General features: G+C 38.3%; 2 protein-coding genes across 5 annotated transcripts in view; one reads left to right on the top strand and one right to left on the bottom strand.

Moving 5' to 3' along the window:
• The window catches only part of LOC111324518 (uncharacterized), a 50,677-nt gene that overhangs the window by 12,153 nt on the left and 16,751 nt on the right, over window positions 1-21,773 (top strand). For both annotated transcript variants that reach the window (XM_022928096.2, XM_088755879.1), the window contains exons 14-27: window positions 9,150-9,276; window positions 9,417-9,497; window positions 9,906-9,970; window positions 10,746-10,785; window positions 10,942-10,989; window positions 12,173-12,280; window positions 13,443-13,508; window positions 15,086-15,144; window positions 15,634-15,709; window positions 16,661-16,792; window positions 17,767-17,811; window positions 18,071-18,205; window positions 18,616-18,738; window positions 21,337-21,439. In XM_022928096.2, the coding sequence (XP_022783831.2) occupies window positions 9,150-9,276; window positions 9,417-9,497; window positions 9,906-9,970; window positions 10,746-10,785; window positions 10,942-10,989; window positions 12,173-12,280; window positions 13,443-13,508; window positions 15,086-15,144; window positions 15,634-15,709; window positions 16,661-16,792; window positions 17,767-17,811; window positions 18,071-18,205; window positions 18,616-18,738; window positions 21,337-21,439 (1,208 nt within the window). The remainder of the gene's footprint in view (window positions 1-9,149; window positions 9,277-9,416; window positions 9,498-9,905; window positions 9,971-10,745; window positions 10,786-10,941; window positions 10,990-12,172; window positions 12,281-13,442; window positions 13,509-15,085; window positions 15,145-15,633; window positions 15,710-16,660; window positions 16,793-17,766; window positions 17,812-18,070; window positions 18,206-18,615; window positions 18,739-21,336; window positions 21,440-21,773) is intronic.
• Window positions 405-16,778, bottom strand: LOC111324519 (uncharacterized). Of its 3 annotated transcripts, none has more exons than XM_022928097.2 (2): window positions 16,648-16,778; window positions 405-2,651 (listed from the first exon to the last, which is right to left on the bottom strand). In XM_022928097.2, exon 2 carries the CDS (start codon window positions 2,607-2,609, stop codon window positions 1,110-1,112), a length of 1,500 nt encoding a protein of 499 aa, XP_022783832.1. In that variant the 5' UTR covers window positions 2,610-2,651; window positions 16,648-16,778; the 3' UTR covers window positions 405-1,109. The 3 variants fall into 3 exon arrangements, with proteins under 3 accessions (XP_022783832.1, XP_022783835.1, XP_022783833.1); XM_022928100.2 differs by lacking the exon at window positions 16,648-16,778 and adding an exon at window positions 5,626-5,765; XM_022928098.2 differs by lacking the exon at window positions 16,648-16,778 and adding an exon at window positions 2,886-3,159.

Below are 21,773 nucleotides of genomic sequence, written 5' to 3'. Positions count from 1 at the left end.
AAGGCCTCAGATAAATAGCAATGGCTTCATTAAAGGGGTCTTGGGAGATGCGCAATCTTAAACCTAGGTTTGCATTGCTGGTCATAGTATTCTGGTACCTTATCAGGGTCAAGGCCTCAGATAAATAGCAAGGGCTTCATTACAGAGGTCTTGGGAGACGCACAATCTTAAACTTGGTTGTGCATTGCTGGTCTTTGAGTAGACTGCAGAACAGGCCTAATTTTGCGTCTTACTGGCGAACGGAGACAAACGCTAGGTGAGCGCGAGTCACGCGCGAGGGAAGGAGCTCTTCTCCTCGCAGGTTATTCGCACTTCGTGTTCACTTCGCGCTTGCCTCTGTTTGACTGAAAAACGCCAAAAATTCCACCTCTTCTGCAAGCAAGTCTTTGATAATCAATTGTAGCTATGGTTACACGATATTTTATTGCAGTTATAGTCTTATAGTGACTTTTGGACGGTCCACTAAATCACGAACAAGAGCAACAACTCTCGTTTTGACGGGGATTATGTTAAGCCTTCAACCCCGCTACGACATTGTATTTACAGTTTGTCAGAAAAATGAACGGTTACGTAATAATTCTTTTCTTTTAACATCAGTTTTGTTCATACAAGTTTTCTTTTGCGATGAGTCTACAGACGCCATAGTTCCGCCCTTTTTCTTGTTTCGCCAGTTTGGTTTGAATTGCTTCGTAAACTTCACCCGATGTTCGTAGCGGTTTTGTCTAGTTATCCTTCAGGGTCCAGTTGTTCGAAGGCCGATTAACACTAATCCGAGGTTAAATTTTGATTCAGGTTTCCTTATTTCTCTATTCAAAGAACCTTTATGACATAATTTTGCCTTTTCTTTTTAGAGCATCCGATCAGCAAATTGTAGACGCAAAATAATTAAACTGAACTTTCTCCTAAAGCTTTTAGATCTGCAATCAAATTTCACGCTAACCCTGGGTTAACTTAACTCAGCTTTGAACAACCCGTCCCAGAAGTTTTCTCATAATCCTCATTGATTTGATCCGCGAATTTTCGGTTTGCATTCTATTTTCGCCTTCCACGAAGAAGGTAATGTGCCAACATAGTCTTTTAGGCTACTATGATTTTAAGCTCTCAGTGACTTATTCTACGTTTGAGATCGTCATTTCCGGCGGAGTTGTTTTTGGAACCTTTGTGGTGCTCCGTCTAACGTAGAAAATGCTTTTCGTCACAAAGCTCCGAGCTGAGGGAAAAATTTTCCGTTTAGAAGACGCCTTTGTATTCATGAGTAAAATTATAATACAGATGGTGGTTTCAAGAAGGCGATTACATGTTTGGAAGATCCACCAAGGCCAGGGTTCGACGTACTGGACATCTGAGTATACTCCAAAAACGCCAGCAGCCCCGTATATTGTCAGTACGCTTATAAAACCGCTCACAACCGCACACGCTGCGATTAGATACTGCAGGCGCCGCATGCTGTTGTCGACTGCGCTTTTGCTGTTGACGTTAGCTTTGATGTTTACGTGAATTTTCCAGCCAACACGGGCGTATCCCACCGCTAACAGAAATCCTAATGACAGGAAATACAATTGACACATCAGGAGGAGAACTTTAGCTTCCAGAAAGTAAACCACCACGAAATCTGTCACTATCACTAGGACCACGTGGAAAACTACCACGGGGATGATGAATTGCACGCGTTGAAATTTAGGCGGGGCAACGTTCATTTTTGTTGTGTCGATGAGTACCAGTAGTAAGAGGCTCAAAGCCGAGATGATGCTTGGATGACCAAGAGAAAACAACAGCTGAGATAAGATAAGGTGAAATCGTTTGGTCGAGCCGTACGGGTCCACAAAAAGCGCCATCGCCCGAGTTGAACTGAAGAAAAAGATAATCACGAGCAAGCTGGACTTAAGGGCGGACATTTTGCCTTTATCGACGTGCATCCGTAGTAACTCGAGCGGTGGAATTAACGCGATGATTGTGAAGATCACGCCGAATCCGTACGTGTGTAGTGGCCAGGCAGCTTGCCATTTTCCGAAAGCTTGATCCCAATCAGGTTCTGGCTCAGGCCAAGACATTTCAGGCTCTGCTGTAGGTTCTGTTGCTCCTGCGTATTCTGTATGTAATCCCTCGGGTTCCCCCGTGGGTTCTGCTTCGGGCTGTCCTTTGGGTGTTCCCTCGGAACCTGGTTCTCGTTTGCTCCTTTTGAGAAGTTTGTATTTTCTGCGGTCACTTAAGAGAGCAAATTTATTATTCAGTTCTGCCTCACTTTGTGATACTCGTGTGTTTTTATCCTCTTTCTTGCTGTCTTCTGCGTACACACATTCAACATTTACACTCGAGTTTATCTCTCCATTGTCAAGTGTTTCTCTCTGTTTTGCTGTGTTGTGCGCTTGAATAGTTTCGTGACTTGTACTAATTTTGTCGGCAACCTTCACAGGAAATAGTTTCGTTTCCAAATCGTTCTGCGTCTGGCGAAGTTTTAAGTCGACATAACTTCTCCTGTTGTTGATTCCTGCATTTGATTGTTCATGCCTTGGGTGGGCATTATTTCTGCCCTCAACAGCAATTTCCCACAGGCTGAAGATAAGAATCAAAATGACGGTTATGTTGCCGATGTGCTTACAGTTCATCATTTCTGCCTTGGTTAGGCATTCGCTGTGTTCCCGTCAAGCCCCCTGAAAATGACCACACTTGAATTAGAAATTCGAAGAAGATATATCCCTGCGTCATACACTTCGCTTTAAAAAGGGCTTTTGAAGAAGCGTTGTAACTCAAATGGTGCTTCAAAACTCTTCAAATGGCTCTCGTCAGACAAATGCAGACACAGTTGCTAACTCTCGATGGACTTTGTCACTGAGACAATGAAGTTATGTAACATTAGCATTCATTTGTGCTTGCTGAAACATTACCTTGAAGTGAACCTGTGTAAATATTAAATTCTGCTGTGTAAACGGTCGGTAAAGATCAGATGACTGGGCCAGTGAGTTGCGTGTCCTAGACACCTGAAAGTTATATTTCTTTACACAAAGAAAACGGAATTTATTCCGATTACGCTGACCTCATCCAATGATCTGAACAACTTGAATAATAAAGAGCCCCTACTGTTTCATGGTAATTCAGCCTTGTTTTCCCATCATGATAATTATAACTTGTTCAAGTAACCAGAAACAAATATGCATGACGAACAAAGCAGCTCTATGCTTTTGAGGTTGCACTGATCTTTTTTTACCGAAATTTAAGAGACTAACTCTGTCTCACCATCGCTTTCGTGAGGTTCTCGAGGTTGCACCACACGCCCTTCGTGATTAGAACATACTCCAAGCTGTGTTTTTTATCTCATCGGCGATAATGGCAAACTTTAATTATACGAATTGGAGCTACTCGTTTGTGAAGATTTAAATAGCAAACATTGTTTGTCGCCTCACACTTGTTAACTTCGCAAGCAGCAGACCCACTAATAGGAGGGGGCACTCCCTCTATCAATCAAACGGGGTATGGTGTTTTTCGGGGTCCCACGTCTTCTTAGTAAATATCAAAGAAATGGCTGAATGAGGTCTATATTTCACAATCTATGTAAATTTTCTATCAAGAACATGGTAGTGAAATGAGGTTTCGTGTATTAAAAGGCGCGGGGAGTTGGCTAAGGGTTAAAGGGCCCTAGTGGCACAGCTCCACTGAGACCTCCCTTAAGTGCCCCCCCCCCCCGACATACTTACCCACGGTCGATCGAGTGACTGACGTTTTTGACAGCCCGAGCGGACGTCATTATTTAAGCCCCGCCTGTTATGATGACGTCCGTTGTGGTTGTCACAACGTTAGTTCCCGTCCTCGACAACAGTCTCTTTTACGACTAAACTCACAGGGTGTTTTGACTACATGATCTTTTGTTTTTCGTGGGTTTAAACCAGTACTACTTATCAAGGATTCATATTTTTTGATCATTTGACCCTTACCCACTGAAAACTACTTAAGCCTTTGTTATTCTTGTCTTCATTGAATAATAATAGATTTCATGTTGCACCATAATCAACGAATCGTGCTTAATTATTGATCAAGAGCGAGCTATAAGTCATCTTGGAAACTTGTGTATAACCCATTATTTAACTATTATGAGCTGATAGCTGAGATGGACTGAACCAATCAGAACGCAAGAAAAATAATATCCGAGATGAAGAGTTTAATAGTGTAATCCCCTTAATAATTCGCTAAATCGCCTTCTATTCTATTTTTAAAACACTGGTTATATAAGTTTACGAGATCTTGAAATCTTTTAAGTGTACTGGACGAAGGATTAACGCGCGAAACGACAGCTTTAGAAACTATTTTCGGTGGACAATTTCTATTGTCAAGTCAGTTGATAAAACCCAATTACCTGAAAATTGGTCTTTTTCACTTCAAAATTCAATATGGATCTTATATTGCCGCTGCTTTATGAAAAAACGAAGAATTTTCCAAGCCGCTACCATGGCGCTATTCTTTTCTGTGTATGATATCAAGTCAATTTATGAACAGTTTTGCTACGTAATTTCTAGTATTTTAAAGCACTCATGGATCTAAAGAAAGTGCACGCAATTTAGAGAATTTCTAAGAAAGGCATCCAAATTCTCTGAGATTTTTTTAGTATTTGTTGTTTCCAAAATATCTCTCTTTTAATCTTTAATCTTATTTTATTTATATAGATGCTCCCAAGCGCTTTAATACCGCTTTAGTACCGTCAGTGTCTTACAAGAATGATAAGTTGAATTTTGGCGAAGAAACTGAAAGAAAAAAGATCCAATTGAGTGTCCTGAGAAGGTTTTTCCACGTTACCAAATTGCTAATTGGGAAAATTTATCTATTTCCAGAGACCAATCCTTTGAGTTGTCACGTTATTTCGAGCTCCATATAGTATAGAGAACAACGCGTGCGGATAGCGGGAACCTCTCTTTAGTCTCATTGCTTTCTTTCTTTGTATTTGGTGCTGTTGAGCTGGAAATGTCTTCTGTCTCAAGCGGAATTGCATTTTGTCTTGACAGAGTACCCGCAGAGAGAAATCGTTCGGGAAAATGCTTTGTACCAGATTTTAGATTATTCATGGTCATGAGGTGAATTGTGGAAGGGGAGAGAATAGTCGAACTCCCCTATCAAACGGATGAAAAAAGCATACTTCCTTTGTTTTGGTATCTTAGCAACTATCCTCGGGTTTTCCTTTAATCAAAATTGTTGCGCAAGTCTCGAGGAAAAAAAAAAATCATCCGATGTGTGTAACATACGTACGGAGCGATATTTTTCTTTAACAGAGATTGAATGTTTATCGGAAGTAACATACATTAAGTTGCAATGTTTTACTTTCGGTGTAGTTCAAGGAAATGATCAAATCTAGCACTCTGAATGACTACATTTCAAAGTCAACTTATGTTGATTTTCTAGTATTTCAAAGAATTATTTTCCTGTTTAATAGGGGTGACAAGATTAAAGAAATTTTCCTCCTTACCGTTGGATGACGACGCTAGGTGGCTTTGACTGTACAAATTGAGGATATATATTTCTTCGTCTCCTTTTATTTTTGTTTGCTCTAATCATCAACCTACCCTTATAATTTCATATAACCTTCAAGAAACGAAGGAGTCCTTCGAAGAGGGAGGAAAGAGTAACATTTTCAACACTTACCTCTTCTGAAATCACTAAAGTAGGAATGGATTTCTACTAACAGAGTTTTCTGTTGTTCTACATTCGAGAGCGAAATCGTGACTGAATGGCTGAACTACGACGTCAAGCTGAAATCAATTAAAGAAGTCTTCCCCACAGTAGGCTGTTTGGTTCTTTTCTTTTAACTATTCTTCCCCACTGTAGGGTGTTTAGTTCTTCTGTTTTAACAATTCTTCTACGTGCGTTGCTTGCATTAGTGACTAAACAAAAACGAATGTTGGCACCTGCAGCGGATTCGACAGATGTGCACTAGACTTGTGCAAATACTGGAGATATTTTGCATGATAACTTAAATTTTTTTAAATTTATAAGTATTTCACGTTCAGTTTCTTTGTAAATTTGTCGAGAAGGAAATAAATATTTCATCTCGCGGGCCGACTTGGGCGCCAATGTTTGTCAATGTGAGCCAAGTCTCGGTGGAAGATCACAGAGATAAGGACTTTTTTGTCCTTTGAATATAATAATCCTTTACTTGCACATTAAGGCAGAGTTATTTAAACAAAGCTCACCTGATCCCGGTGTTTCGAAGGTTAGATAGCGCTATCCACTGCATAAAACTCTATCTGGTGGATAACGCTGTGTTTTGCTATCACTTAACCGTCGAGTAGTGATTTATCCGTTGGACAGTATTATCCGCCCTTTATACAACTGGGCCTTGTTGTTTACGAGAATTGCGTTCTAAACAATTCCAAACGTTTTCGATGAAAGTTAGTTTTTGTGAGTATTTTTAAGAAGCCGCATACAGCTAACACTTGAAAAAGACTTTCTGTTTCGAACAAACCGCTTGCAAAGGTCAGTTAATCGTCTAAAATCGCCGCTTTGGCTGTGCCACGTTTTAGTAACCGGCCTGGAAAGTCTAGTATTTCACAGCTTTATCTCAAATTTCTTAGATTCGTTTATTACCAATTTTCGTTACTCAAAATTTTGTCCGTGGCGCTGTTTCTTAAGGTCTACCCAACGTTCAACGAAATCGATAGTGATTATTGCTTTTAAACGGATCGTATTGAAATCAATACAAAAGTGTTTTGTTTTTGTGAAAACTTTTACCCTTTGTTTTACATTAATAGACCGCGTGGTCCCAGTAAAACTGTTAGTCCATCTTCAATCAGAGTCGAACTTGTATTTAGCGGCACCGTATTGGGCGGTCGATTGTCCAAGTCCCGAATTTGTTTCCCCTCGACTACTGTAATTTTCACCTCTATTCAGCGGGTTTGAAAAGTACGAACCTTTTATGTGTATGCTACCACTCGCAGAGATGCATCTTGCTTGATCTAGACACAGCTCACAACAGTTAATGACAAAGAAGAAAAATTAGGCTTGAAGAAAATTTAGGCATAAAAAAAAAGTCGCTTCTCTGAAGTTGTTACGTCATCCTGCGCGCCTGGCTGGACACTCTGAGTTGATTAAGTCACGTTCTTTTTAGCGGGAAATCTTTGTGACGTAGCCGTGGTAGTAATTAAAGTGAAGTTGTCACTCTAATAACTCAAAGGGTAAAATTACTAAATGCTGATTGGCTGAAACGAAGGGCAATTTTCCTTAATTTTGTTGGTGGCTAGGGCAATTACACAACTAAGAAAAACATTTAAATGGATTAACTTTGCCTAAACGTATTTTAATTTCATCGATAGCGAATACTTTTTTAGTAGGGCTGGTTTAGTTGCTTTGACGTTGTTGTGCAAAAATAAAACTTCATTCAGCTGATTCGCGGTTCATTTTTCAGTTAATTGTCGCAAACAGAATACTGAAGTGTCTTCCTACAAAAGTGCATAACAACTAGCATGTTGTACTTCCTTTATAAAAGAAAGATTTTCCCTTTATACTATAAAAAAGTAATGGCTCGTTCCCTCGTTGCAATTTCTTCAACTTCTGAAAAAACGCGTGAATTTTACATCCTTAATTTTTACTCGGCCCTATCCGATTACCTGTACAAACTGAACGATCAGTTTCTATTGGAAATTTTGCATGTCAAAATTCTTCATCTGATATCACATTAACCATGATATCTTTTCAAAGGACTCCACTAAGGAGCTAAGGACTTATTTTTATCTTTTAAACGAACTTGAATCTCGCATTTCATAAAATGATCTCAAAAAAAAAAAGGAAAAAAAAAAAAATAAAAAATAACGTATAAGTATTTTAATCAATTTGTCGCACGTGCCAATAAGTGTGTTCCTTTCCCCCCTTCCTCTTATCCAGTTTTATTGCTATTATTGCTAAATGTGCCAGCAGGTGCAGAAAATGCCAGGAACAGCGCTTATGAAAGGGGGGTGGAGAGGAGGAAATGTGTGACTTGCCCGATGAGAAATTTACGCCTTTGTCATAAAAGTTTTTACTGCGTTGGCAGGCTGGAATTTATGGCGAAAAAAAGAGGAACTTTTTGTTTTCGAGAAATTGAAGATCTTCACATCATTAATCTTATCTGAAATTTAAGGCGGGTGATGACAACTGATGCTAATTACATATTGACAGCTGGGTTATATAGCCCACTGCCAAGTCATCTTTTGACATGAATGCATGAATGGTGCAAAATTAAGAGTGCCACCTTTGTTTAACTTCCTCATTTTTTTTTTTTTTTTTTTATTCTTTTGTCGTACTGTTGCTTTGTGTCCTACATAGCTCCAATTTCAGCTTATTATCTCTCGATAAGACATTCGTTTTGCTTTTTTTCTGCCATTTAAAACTTCTGTCCTCGTCAACGTATCGTCAATCGACTGATTTGTGCTACCCCCCAATATTTGTAAGGACATGTCATTATTAAATATTCAAATATTGTTGGCTAATTTTCTTGTGATCTGACCATTTCTCGGAGTCGTTTTGATGTTAGGGAGGAGTAGAAACTGAACTCTCTTTTTAAGAAGTGATGATCAAGGAAACCCTAGGATGCGAGGAAATCTGAAAGAATGAATTTTTTTTAATAAACCAGTTGTCAATCTTCTTTGCCTGAACAAATACGAAATGCGAAACGAGAGTTGAGGAAATGACTTATTTTATGAAGAAAGTAAGAGAAGCAGACTCGACTGCCGACCGCTGTTCGGGAAATGAACCCGCGATTCTCTTTCGAGGATTGAACACTTAGACTCTAGAGAACGGCGGAAATTGAGCCAAGTTACCAGGACTATTCGAAACCTAGCAAGAAATATTTTTTTCTGAATAAGGATGTTAAACTTTTTGTCACAAGCCTAAGAGAATGAAAAAATTGAAACTATCTTGATTAAGGATTGGAAAGCTAACAGATTCAGTGGCTTAGTTTTCAGATGCTTTACTAATATCGCCACAACAGTAAAAGGTACTTGTTAATGAGCAAGGCCATAAAGTACGTTCATATGTGACAAGTGTCCCGCATATTGCTGGTTAATATTTCAATGAATAACGACAGAGAAGAATCTAGCTTGCTTTGATAAAGATTACCGATCGGGGGGGAAAGTTGTGTCAGGGATTTCATGGTTTAGGGGCTCTTTATTGAACGACCATCTTCTCTTTTGTAGTTGCACACCAGCTTCAAGTAGTTTTAGAGACAGTTATGGTTTTATCCGTGGAGCCAGAGAGAGTGAAAGTGAACTGTTTCACTTCCTCTGTCGCGAGCTTAAACAACATTACTCGAGCTTTTATCAGGTAAAATGAACTAACCTTTCTGGCTACTTTTGTTCAGTTTAGTGCCCACGTTATCTTGTGGAAAGTTTGCATTGTTCTTGAAAATATAAACTCCCTTTTGCAGGCCTTAGACGTGTTCAATAACTATTTAATTTCCTTAGAACAGAGATGGTCATGCCCGTTTGTGGTCACAGTATATGAAAGCCAGGCAACAAGAGAGCAAAGATGTGGTTTTTAACGAGGTACGTGAAGCTAACAAGAGGCCAATTGTTCCAAGTTGTAGAATGGTTGAGGTGGAAGTGACATCACTGTTATCTAGAGAGCTTAAAGCAGCTCCATTGTTACTACGTTTAGCAGTTTTTTCGTATTGTGAAAGAATATTCGAAAAATAGAGTATGTGGCATCAGAAGAACACTAGTTAGGACTTCATAATTGCGAGACTCGATGAAATAAAGAGTTCGAATTTAAAACATAAAAGAAGTATATAGCAAACTACAGTCAGCGTCTTTATTCTGGGTAACACGAGATATTTTGATTTTTTTTTTTTCGTTTTAACTTATTGAAAGATGTTTGAAGATGTAAAAAGGGTAAGTGGAGACAATTTTCAGTTTGGCGCCAGTCTTGAACTCACCCTTATTTTATGTCAACAGCAAGGAATGAAAGCATTATTGAGAGAAGGTATCCCTAGGAGCTGCAGAAGCGAAGTGTGGAAAAGGTAAATGTAAAATTCACCGAGTCCTGCTTGTTTCGCACACATTTTAATCACTGAAACCACGTTTTTGCCCTTCTCTTATCAGTTGACTTTGTTACCTTGAATCTCCCTCGTATTTGGAGTTATTAGGGACCTTACGCAAACCACGACGGCGACGGCAACGGGAACGTCAAAAAACAAAAGATCTAATTGGAAGAACAATAGCCCAGCACGTGCGTTTTAAAACTTTGTTCATTTCTTAGCCGCCCTTTGCAAAACAACAACGTGAAATCACCAAAATTTGCGTCGTCTGCGAACCGAAACCGCGACGGCAAATTATTTTAATTTCCATTTGGCCCTCAACGCTACTTTCATGCGTTATGTTGAGTTTGAGGTCTGGCGCCCTATGAGACGGTAAACACATGCAGTCATTTTCGAAATTTTAACTAAAAGTAAAAATTAATTTTTTAATTCCGTGGCGTTGCCGTCCTGACTGCGTTAGGTCCCTATAAGGATAATTCTACACGTATGACTTTCTTTATGTTCAAAGAAGTTTCAAATGATTTTCTTAAGGAGCAATTCCGTATCGCGCACTGAGTGAACGAAGGACTCAAAAACAAGATATGTGATCGGCTATGTACATCAGAAACAAAGTCTCCACGGCTTTAACAAACCGAAAAAAGCGATAAGATATGAGAACAGTATACCACGGAAGACGCTTTAAGCAACTGCAGTTTTTAAGCCAGTAATCTCAGCATTACTGTTGGGGTTTTAATGAATTTGATGTTTCTCTTTTTAGTGCAATGGCCCAAAAGGTGGAACACTTAAAGAAAGAGAAGGTAAATTTCTTCCAGTTCATTTCTGATTACAATCTTCCTTTAGCAGTCGTAACATTCATAGATGTTCTAAAGAAGTGTTTGAGAGGGGAACGCACTTTTTTGAAGTGTCTAGAATGTTATTGTCTTTAAGACTTGTATTTTTCCTTTATCTTTCAGGGAAGAGATTATTATCAAAAGCTACTTCTCCAAGTGGAGAGACGGAAGGTATGTCTTTGGGAAAATGACCATTCCTTCTGATAATCTGACTTCTCGTCCACTTCTCAGTGACCCAGCCTCACCGTCCCTAGTGGCTCGTGAGGCCTCAGTAAGGTTTCGCCACTCTGTTTTAGCTCTTCTTACTGCTTTCTCTCACTCTAAATTATCGTTTCTAAATGACTTTGCCTTGTCGCCTTATTCAGTCTAATACCTTTCGCATTTTAGTCATCGATTCAGAAAGAAAGGGCTGTGAGTAGAAGACCCAACTGCAGTTGCGTCCACAACTTTTGTCCGACATTTATCGCAATTGTTCAGACAAAAACCTGTTCAACTTCTAACGCGTCCTGTAACGACAACAGTCTGATATCCTAACGTGAATCTGGAAGTTGCCATGAAACAGAATAGTGTCATTGTCGCTGCGGCAAAGCCATGAGAGACGTGCAATCTGGCGAGCGAGACAAAATCGTTACGCTCTCCGGTGACGATGGTTTCTGCAGCTCCGCCTTAGCACTTACCAGATCGCACGCGCAGGCTAGCAACTGATTTGCCTCTGAAACTTCATCACCGAGTAATTCGTCCGAAGAAATTTCCAAAAAGTTGATGTATACAGTGATGTAAACACGGTACCATCATCCTTCAACCCTTTCACTACTAAAGTCTCATTAGCAATTCTCATTACCGTCTGTCATACAATTCTTATGATGTTAGATTGGAGAATTTGGTATTGGATCAACTAGTCAACCCCTAATTGGTATTTTTCTCTATTCCCATCACTTGTCTCCTTGATATTGCATAAATATAATAAGGTGAAATTCTGTTTTGTTCTGTTATTGGAGTGAAAGAGTTAACTATCACATATGAACCACGAATATGGCGCGGCTCGCGAGTGAGTTCCCCGAGGCAGACTGCGGAGTCGAACTGAATAAGCTAGAATTCGAATCTTCACAGGAACTCGGAACATTTCTTGTTCTCAAGCAAGTAACGAGTGTTTATCGTTTTCTTCTTAATATCGTCCTCCTGCTTTATGTATCGTGTTAATAGTTCAAGCTGTGCTATTGCTTTTATGATTGTTTTTGATGAATTGTGGCAGTAGTTTTTTGAGTTGTGTAGGACGTTTTACACAGGTTTCAAGGACAAGACATAAGTTATACATCAGTCGAACTAATACTTTGCTTATTCTTTCAAATCTTAGAGTCTCTCTGCCAATCACCCGCTCGGTGTTACCGAGAATCAAATCAAGTGTGATCTGTTACGAACCATGCCGAACAATGAACGCTTTCGATCAGCAGACTCCGATGGGGTAGGATTGTGACTGTGTTTAATTGCAGATTAGGGCAAAAATTTTAATTTGGAAAGATAGGGGTTAAGGTTTTTCGAGATCCAGATTGTTGATTCGCAAATGAACTTATTTTACAATTTCAAAGATATTCTTTTACACACCACAATTAAGAAATATCGATCAATTTTTTTACAAAACCTGAATTTACTAGACCGTTTTCCTTTTTGTGACAAAATGGATATTCGTGCTTGGTAACAAGAAGTGAAATCGAGGTTTCAGTGGAAGAAAGTTTTGTTGTTCACAGAATTGGGAAGATGGTAAATTTTGAGCTCGGTAAAGAAATAGTGACAGATGTTTTTCCTTTGTCCCACTTTTGTGACAAGAAAAAAAAAAACATCTTTCGCGAAGGCTCTTTTCGTTCTCCAGAGGAAGAGCCGTGATTCTTTTGTGACTAGGTTTTAATAGACGTTGTACTTGAACTTACTGATGGCTTCGCTCATCATTAGCTCTACATTAGCCCACCCTGGCTCGGTAGTATAGCATCGAACTGCTAGGCTAAGCGTTCGATCCCTCACGGGGAACACATTTTTTTCTTGTACCGTGGTCATGACAAAACGTTTGACAATTCCTGGTAGTGAGCATCGTTCAAAACTGAAAATTATCCACCATATCCGTGAAGTCTACCACAGTTTCTTTGTGATACACGTTTGTGAAATTAGTGATGGCCCCGAGGCCTCTAGGGCAAAATTTCTCCCATCAAACGAACGAAAATGAAGTTCTTTCTATGCTTACATAAGACTGAATAACAGCTTGGAAATTTCTGCGTCAATTAGCAGACTTGCCATTCAGTTCATTGAAAGGTAAGAAAAAGAATCGTAAAAGAATGGTTGATTTTTAAATATTTGAGTCGAACTTACCTTGAGAAGGATGCGCTCTTAAAACATTCAAGAAAATATTTAATGTTTCCAAACATGCAATGAAGCAGTAATTACCTAGCTGGAAAGCTACTACGCCTCTTTGGATAATTTTAGTTTGTTGCTAGGTGACGTGACAACCTGCCTATTATCGTAAAAGTTCTGCGGTATTTGTGGTCTATGGCAGTGTTGATGTTATAGAAATGTAAAGCTCTCAGTGAATTGTTGCAATTTTATTTGACTCTCAACTGAAGTTTGTTAATTTGAAGGTAAAAAAACTGTCAAGGATTCTCCACGCGTTTTGTGTTCATCGTCCAGATATAAACTATCTCCAGGTATGATATCAGTATTTGTTAACCCCCACTAAACAAGTCTTTGATGTCAAGTATCATTAACTACACCATAATCGATGATTCCGTGAGAGAATCCTGTTTCTGGTGTAATGAAATATTTATAAGAACGTCTGCTGGCTGTCTTGACTGCAAATCATAAACGTCGTTGATTTTGAATTGTTTTTTAGGGCCGAGGTCACGTAATTTTTAGGACTTGTTGAATGGCACAAGAACAAAATTAAATACTACAGAGACGTAACCTTTAATTTCACACCCTAACAATGATTGACTTGCAAATTTTCCCTACAGTTTTAGTAAATTACCCCACTGGAGGGTGATGAGAAAAGGCAAACTTATCAGTTAGGTTATGTGAGAGAAAGTAAATTTTCTTTGCTAATTCATAGCGTAATGCATGGCAACTAGAAGAGAAAATTAATGATCAGATCGTAACTTAGTAGATTTGTTTGTGGATTAAAAGTTCGGAGCAATCTAGTGAAAATAAGACAGAGGGGGGCAAAAAAAAATGTGCCCTAGTTTATCTTGATTCGTTGGAAGATTGGTATTTAGTGTGCTTTAATGTAACCTTATTTGTTATTTTTATGACTTGAATTTTTTTTAACTGAGATTGTATCCCCACTGCAACACACTTAGGTAAAAGTGTGAAGCTTGCTATTTAAATGAATCAGCTTATCTGTTTTAATTATAACAGCCTAGCTCATGTAATTACCTCCATCATCATAAATTATTTCTTATCTTATTGCCATTAGCTCCTTGTTCAAAGTAAGTTTGCATGGCTGGATCGTCTCATTTGATTAGTAAGCGTGTTGTTGATCCGCTAGATGATTTTCGACGTGAAGGGAGTTCTTCTTTTCGAATTAATACCTTGTTAATTTACATCAGAAACTAAGAGGGCCTACATTATGGAAAAAACCAGGCTATTTTGCCGAGAAAGCTTTACAAATTGCGTTTATTGTTTCTTGAAGAAAAGTGTGAAATATTGAGAGACGATATTTTTTGTTCCTTCCTCATGCAGTAGCTTTTTTCTTGCCTTAATGCTCTTTTTTTCTCTTAACTTAGACTTTGCAGGTTTTGAAGGCGAAGATCGCCATTAGCACTGTTTACATACTACTTTGTCTGTAGACGAACTTGCGTGTAAATAACGAGTGTCTCCGATGCGGAACGAACCTTCTAGACAAATTAATTTAATCACTGTTTACTTTCAAGCACGTATTTCATGAGCCATCTGAAATTACAAAATTTTCGATTGGCGAAATCAAGCGTTACCAATTCGTTTCAACATCGCTTCAGCTGGTCTGTTCCGTTAAGTGGAAGGTTCATCTCTTGTAGGCAAGTGAGTCAGTTTGGGTAATGGGGCGCTCGTACCACAACTTCGCTTACGATAATCTTTTTTTATAATTCTGTCTTCAGGAGTGCATCTGTCTCCCTTAGAAGACTATTGCAATTATATTTTGTTTGTTTAAACAAAGTGTAAGTGTTAGTATAACATGGATATTTCACTCAACCTTGCATGACTATCTTGGATTTGGCCATGCACATTATCCAATGTTTTTTTTTTTAAGGGGATGAATTTTATTGTGGCCATGTGTCTTCTTTTTATGGACGAAGAAGACGCCTTTTGGTAATTAATATTTTCGTATTTTGTCTTTGGTTTCAAAAACTTATACTGTTTTTTGTAGATAGACGTTGGTAATAATCGATCCTGGCAGGTAAAAAAATCTAAGTAACTGGTAGTAGGACCTAAGAGAGGAATTACCTTGTTTTTCTGTTTGCTTAAACTTCGGAAAAAGTGATCGACAAGCATGACGAAGTCACGTCAGGTTTAGATAGCTTCGCAAAGCAGAAACAAGACATTGGGAGACGCACTGGCTCAATGGTTAGTGTATTGGACTCCTGGCCGAGAGAGGTCTAGGTGTGAGTTCTGGTCGAGTGATTGTGTTGTGGCCCTGAGAAAGACTCTATGCAGTACGAATTGGTGGGAGGGTGGGTTTTAATAAAGGAATAACTATACTCCTAGTCGCGTTCTGGCACAGAAAGTGGAATTGGCTCTCACGGTACTTTTTTTTATTGGGACAAAACAGAAGTCAAGTTTATTTTGATTGCTCTGCAGGTCTTTTGTCGCTGTTTCAGAGGTTTATCTTAAAAACTATTTTGATAAAGCATTGAGTGGAGCTTTGGCAGATCAGGTTATAGATATCTTTGCTATGCATGTTATCAATTGAAAATTAAAGTTCTTGGAAGAATTTTATCTATGCGTACACGATCGCAATCATAAAACAATCAGAGGTTATCGGAACTAGCCGATGATCCTTTATGTGCTCCTTTACTAATAAACCCCATTTGATTCTTCTACAGGAGTAAAATGGGAGCTGGAATTTCATCATTTTATTTTATTAATTTATTCACTTATTTATTTATTACTCAATTTATTTATTTGACGTTTTAAAAAATCCTTAACCCTGAGTCATGATGAGGTCATTTTGCTACTATGAAAGTAGCATTTGACAATTGGAAACAAAGGTGGAAAATAATGGCATGGCCATTTGAAGGTCACACCATTTATAAGTATATTAGAATAGGCTTTAAGAGTACACAAACTTCTTGAATTATAATTGTTGATATTTTCCTTGTGATTCGGACAGTGCACTTTGAAATTATTTAACAAAAAATATGCTTGGATCATAAATCGAAAGACATAAGCAAATAAGCCGTTTGAATGCTTTCCAGAGGCTTAGATTTAAAGGGGAGTTTAAGCTGGGAACCGGGATCTCGGGGAAACTGAAAGCTTTTTGTGATTTTCTTAGTAACACTTAATGCAGTTTATCTTTAAGGGGCTGTGTCGCGTGATTTTGATTCACAGGGTCTTGATTCATAGTCCTCGCTTTGGAAAACTAACTTTCTACGTGAAAGAGAATACGTGATGATTGCGTGATAAGATATGAAAACGCTTCAGAAGCGGTAAAAAACCCGAAATTGAACGACGGTAGCCTGGGATAGTAAAGTTTACAACGGGTTGCAAATTTGGAACTTCAAAAATTTAGATTCCACTTTTTCGAGATTGACCAACAGTGACGTAGCCCCTTTAAAAACTGATCGTAAATTGTCTATAAGACATTTCACTTACTTTATTGTTGTAGTCTGTTCTGAATGAACTCCTGAGTGAATCGTTACCAGCTTTACACGCACACCTGAAGTACTATGGAGTTGACATCTCCACTGTCACATTCAACTGGTTTATTACAATCTTCATCGATGCTGTGCCATTTGAGGTAAGGAAAGAAAAAACAAAACATCATTTTATTAAAAAAAATTCTGTTGTATTTTCGCCGGGAAAATTTCCTTACGGGTTCGATCTTCAATCCTACCACTTGTGAGATCAACGTTGTCTCAGGCTTTTTCCCAAATGACGATGATACAATTGCTTGTGGGTAATTCCTGAGAATTTAGTTTTGTTAAAGTAACATCCTTGAGTTGATAATTTTCTTGTTATTCATTACGTGTCTGTTTGATTGCGTCTTGAAATGGGAAGACGAATTTACACTCTGATCACCCCCGGGTGTGTAAGAAATAGTGGTGGAATAAAATTATTTTATCTTTTAAGATAATGATCTTAAAAAAAATCAAGATAAACTATTGAGATTTTTCACGATAGTTATGTATTAAAATTGAAAAAACGCTCCTTCCGCTTCCTACTCCCTATGAAACAAGTAGGGAAATTGCACAGCAAAAATGGGATACCAGTTTATCATTACAGTCAACAAACTCAACAAACTCTTAACCAGCTTGCGACGGTAGCACTGAAATATCTAACAAGATTGCTAGTTAGACCAATTTTCAATCGAGTGTCGAATGGAATCCGGTGTTCTTGTTGGTACAAAAAAATTCGCGCTATCTTCTCAACCAATCGAATTAAAGCTTACAGACAGGACTTGTTCACTCGTGTTTTTCCGCGCTTAGTGAGGCTGGTGAACTATCACATGGACCTCTTGTGATATTTTACTTTGTTTATCCTGCGGTTTGTATTCAACCACAATTAATCAAAAAGCGCCTTGACACTTTTTCTCTTTTGTTTACTTTTCTTTTAATCGAAAAAATTTTAAACGTTATCATCTTGATATCATCCTACAGAGTCGAGGTTCTTCAACGGGTGTACTCTATTTTGTTCTTTATATTTTCTTCGCCCGCAGTTTCGTGGTTTTTTTCTTCTTCTTAGTTATCAACATTTTCCGTTTCAATTTTGCAGACCGCTATGCGAATCTGGGATTGTTTTGTCTTTGAAGGAAGAGAGGTAAGTTTATTTTAATAAAAGTTGAAATTTACCCTCGCACGTCTGCATAACATGCTTGACCCGCTGATAATTGTAGAAGTTTAGTTGCCAATGTAAATAATTGTTTTACGAGAGGTTCTCCTCTCTCTCGGTTCTAGTTTCCGTTGAAAGTATGCCTTTGTTTTCCATCATTTACACCATTTTTGTAGAATTTAGTCGTAGAATTAATCTATGATAAGTGTGATGTAGGATTGCTTTCCAACTTCGTAAAATTTTTCAGGCTTTATTTCGGATCGCCGTAGGCCTACTGAAAGTCCAGCAGTCGGCACTGCTGCAGTTGTCATGCGCGCTGGAGATCATGCAGTACATGAAAAGAGCTGCAAGGGTCACTTACGACAAAGATCAGCTTTTTAAGGTATTCTGCCTCTTAGGCTTGGATCAGCAAAGAGGCCTTTATCCGCATTTAACCAAACGAGATGCTGAGAGAATCAAATATTGGTCGTTTGTGCAGTAATTAGCAATATTCTTTGCATATATTATCAGAATCAAGTTCGTCTTTCTGAGAGGTTTGAAAGTGATATCTCATGCTCAGCCATCCTTGGTTTCCTGTTGTTCTTTTTGTGTTTCAATACTAGATAAATGTTTTTCAATCTTCTGCAAGTTGGCGATAGTTTTGCACAGACAGAGCAAAATATCATTCGAAAGATTGTAATGAAGCTCCGTGAAGTGCCTTCTGACACAGGTTTTCAGACTTTTTTTCGAAAATTTCTGTGTAGCAGAGCGTTTATTGATGCCAAGTTATTCATAACCTTTTTTTCCCTCCAGGCGTCCTATGAAGACATAAAGATCTTCCCAACTATAAAAACTCTGGACGAGAAGCAAGCGAAGTATTTAGGGGGTGTTAATACCAGACTCGACGAGAGGTCGATTTCAAGAGATGAACGCACGGTATGTTACATCAGTTATTTGGTTTGATTTTCCGTTTCTTTTTTTTCTTTTTTCTTTTTTCTTTTTCACGTGTAGTCATTTTAATGTATCTACTAAGTCAGCATCAACATCATCATCATTATTATTATTAGTGTTATCGATATCATTATTGTCTTGTTACGCCTCCTTATCTTAGTTATCATCGTCGCTGTCCTCTTAATCATCCACGAGTACGGAAATGAACACCTCTGATGGATAAGTAGGTCGACGGATGTTTGTCACCGTTTCCATATTCGTGTTGCTTCAGTTTTCGCCAGCCGAGCGTGCGTGAGGTTGTAAAATTTGACCTACCGTTGTAATAGGTTGCAACTTCGTCTGTTTTTTTTTTTTGTTTTTTTTTTCCGCGCAGAACGAAGAAAATTTTTTCGTGGTTAAAATTGAAAGGGAGAGTTTTTGTTTCCGCTCTTCTTGAGGCTTTCCTCAGAGTTGTGTTCTTTTCTTTTCACTTCACCGTACTCTCTTCTCGTTTTTCGGAATATAAAATGATTCGTTCAGCTCTTCTTTAAATATTCACCTTCAACGACATTTCATAAGCTAATAGGCTTAAACTATATGCAGTTTTTCTATTGTATTAGAGCGAAATTCCACGAGAATATTTCAATTTTTTTTCTTTCTTTGTAATTGGCTTTTTCCTAAGAAAACAAAAAGAACAAAAGTAATCCTTACCCCACAAAGTTCTCTGTTTCAGAGCTCGCTCACACAATAAAATTAATGTTGCTCTAACATCTTCGATTCGAGATTGCGTAGCCGTATTATTCAGGTTGGCGTAATTATGAACGAGTACTTATAAGGATTATGGCAAGATTATCTCAGGATGTGCCGTGAACGAATCACATTACGGTAGACTTATGTTTGGCACACGACACTATTCGTTTGAAACGTGCAATGTTTAGCCTCGTTTTGAATCTCATCGGTAGTACTTTCCCTGGCAGGAAATTGTGTTTTGTTACACTCTCAGTCTGATGACGCAAATTACACAAATCCCGAGATTTTCCGGTGTTTTTAGTACCAGATTACACGTCATTGAAAGTGATGATTATTGTGGCATCAAGTTCAATATGACGGTCGAAGAGTCGAACAAGCTTTCGTGTGATCGTGTGTTTTTTCCTGCAATCAGGAATGCAAAGAGTTTACACGAGGCTTAGCTGAGTGCGAAGAATGAAGGGATATTGAATGCTTTGTTGTTTGTTTTTATGTTTTTTTAATCAAACGTCCGTTTTTTATTTGTTTTGTTGCTGATTAAGGATCCGGCTCACTTTTGGCTGTCTCAATTCTAGGGTCTTACTTATACAAGGTGAAATCTAAGCACTGTTCATTGATATCTTTTACAATTTTTTTCCCTTTTTGTTTCCTTTTGACGCAGTTTTAAGTGAAATTTTAAGTGTCCTCAGTTTCTTCCGCAGAGAAAGCTTTTAAGGTATATCTTGAATGGTGTATAAACTTTCATTGCATTGAACACTTCAATTGAAAAAAAACAACGACAAAACAAAACAAGGATTTTCAGAAAATCACAGAAACACCCTTCTTTATGCCCCGTTTTCGTTTGTCTGAAGGAAGCAGCTGAAAAAGACATATGTTTTTAAATTTCATACAAATTTTTTATTAAGTTGACAGCTTACTTGCAGAGTTAAACAAACAAACTCAGCTTTTAATAGCGCAAATGTGCAAAGTAGCTTTCCTTAAAAGTTTATCAAACCTTTGTTGCCAATAATTAAGAGCTCTTGAGTTCTGGCACTAATGAGAAAGTTTGAAGGTCGATGAAAAAAGTTTTGACATTGACCTTGGCAATTTTTGGCCTTGAACAAGACTCCTTGAGACTTGATGGGCACAGAGTTCGTGTTTCAGGCTTGAAAGTAACAGATTTATCGTATACTTCTTTTATGGGTATGAAATAATAATCGATTGATTTATTTTGTTATACCATCACTGAAAATCAATGAAAGTTATTGGATTAGGATTGAGATTAAACACGACTCTTTGCTCCCCCAAGCTTTTCATGAGCGATGTGAAGACCTTATACTCTGGACGAATGAGTTAAACCCTTTCACCACCAAAATGTCGTTAGTAAATTCTACTTACTGTCTGCCATACAATTCTGATGATATTACTTCAGAGAATTTGGTATTGGATCAACTTGTAATTCCCTATAAGATATTTTTCTTTTTTCCGTAAGGGGGGCTCCTCACTTGTCTGCCCGATATTGTTATGGTATCGTCACGCGGAGAAATTCAGTCTTGGTCAGTCATGGGAGTTTAAGGATTAAAAATATGCTGTACGGCTAATTTTTTTACTAGTGATGTTGTTTGCTCATGAATTCTAGTGATAATTTTGAAAAATTATCAGTGCACGTACACGCGTACATTATATGTCAATGTTTCTAACTCAGAATTAAAGTTAAAGTGAGTCTTTGTGAAACGTGATCTCCTGGAAACTTTGGAAACGATTTGTCTGGTATTGGATGATTGTGGGAAATTTTTGGAGAGTTGAAGGGAAATTTCCAGTTGAGTCAACTACTATCTCATTTGCATCTTTGGTTCAACTGTTTTTCTTCACTTATAGCGCTCCCGTGTCAGCTCTTTCACTGTGGAAATCTCCAATCAGGAGAAACTGGAAAAACCGGATCAACACGAAATTCTGGAATGCGCTTTGGCAACAAGTCGAGGTAAGATTGCTTACATGAGTTAAGAATGACAACAGAATTGTTGATTCTTGTCCGGTGTAAATCGATTCGTATGTTTGTTGTATGGAGTGACAGAAACTGCTGAGTCGAGTTTACTTCAAGGTGGGTAACACTGATTGAAGCCGAGTTATATTTAAGCTGCGTTACGAAATTGTCTTCCTTTACCTACTGGTTGTTTATCTTTTTTATGAACGGATAAAAATATGTTGTAAAAAGTAAAAGGTCATCGTACTCGACTGACGTCTTTCTGACAAGCTGCAGCCATAATGAGAAAACTGCCTCATTTTGTGATTCCCCCCGATAGCTTCTCATATTT

Source organism: Stylophora pistillata, chromosome 4, assembly GCF_964205215.1.
Source record: "Stylophora pistillata chromosome 4, jaStyPist1.2, whole genome shotgun sequence".
NCBI lineage: Eukaryota > Metazoa > Cnidaria > Anthozoa > Scleractinia > Pocilloporidae > Stylophora > Stylophora pistillata.
Note: the sequence above shows the minus strand (reverse complement) of the source record. Positions and strands in the feature narration are given on the sequence as shown.

Bases quoted from the DNA above. Each gene is read 5' to 3' on its own strand.
- LOC111324519 (XM_022928097.2), bottom strand. From the start codon at position 2,609: ATGATGAACTGTAAGCACATCGGCAACATAACCGTCATTTTGATTCTT.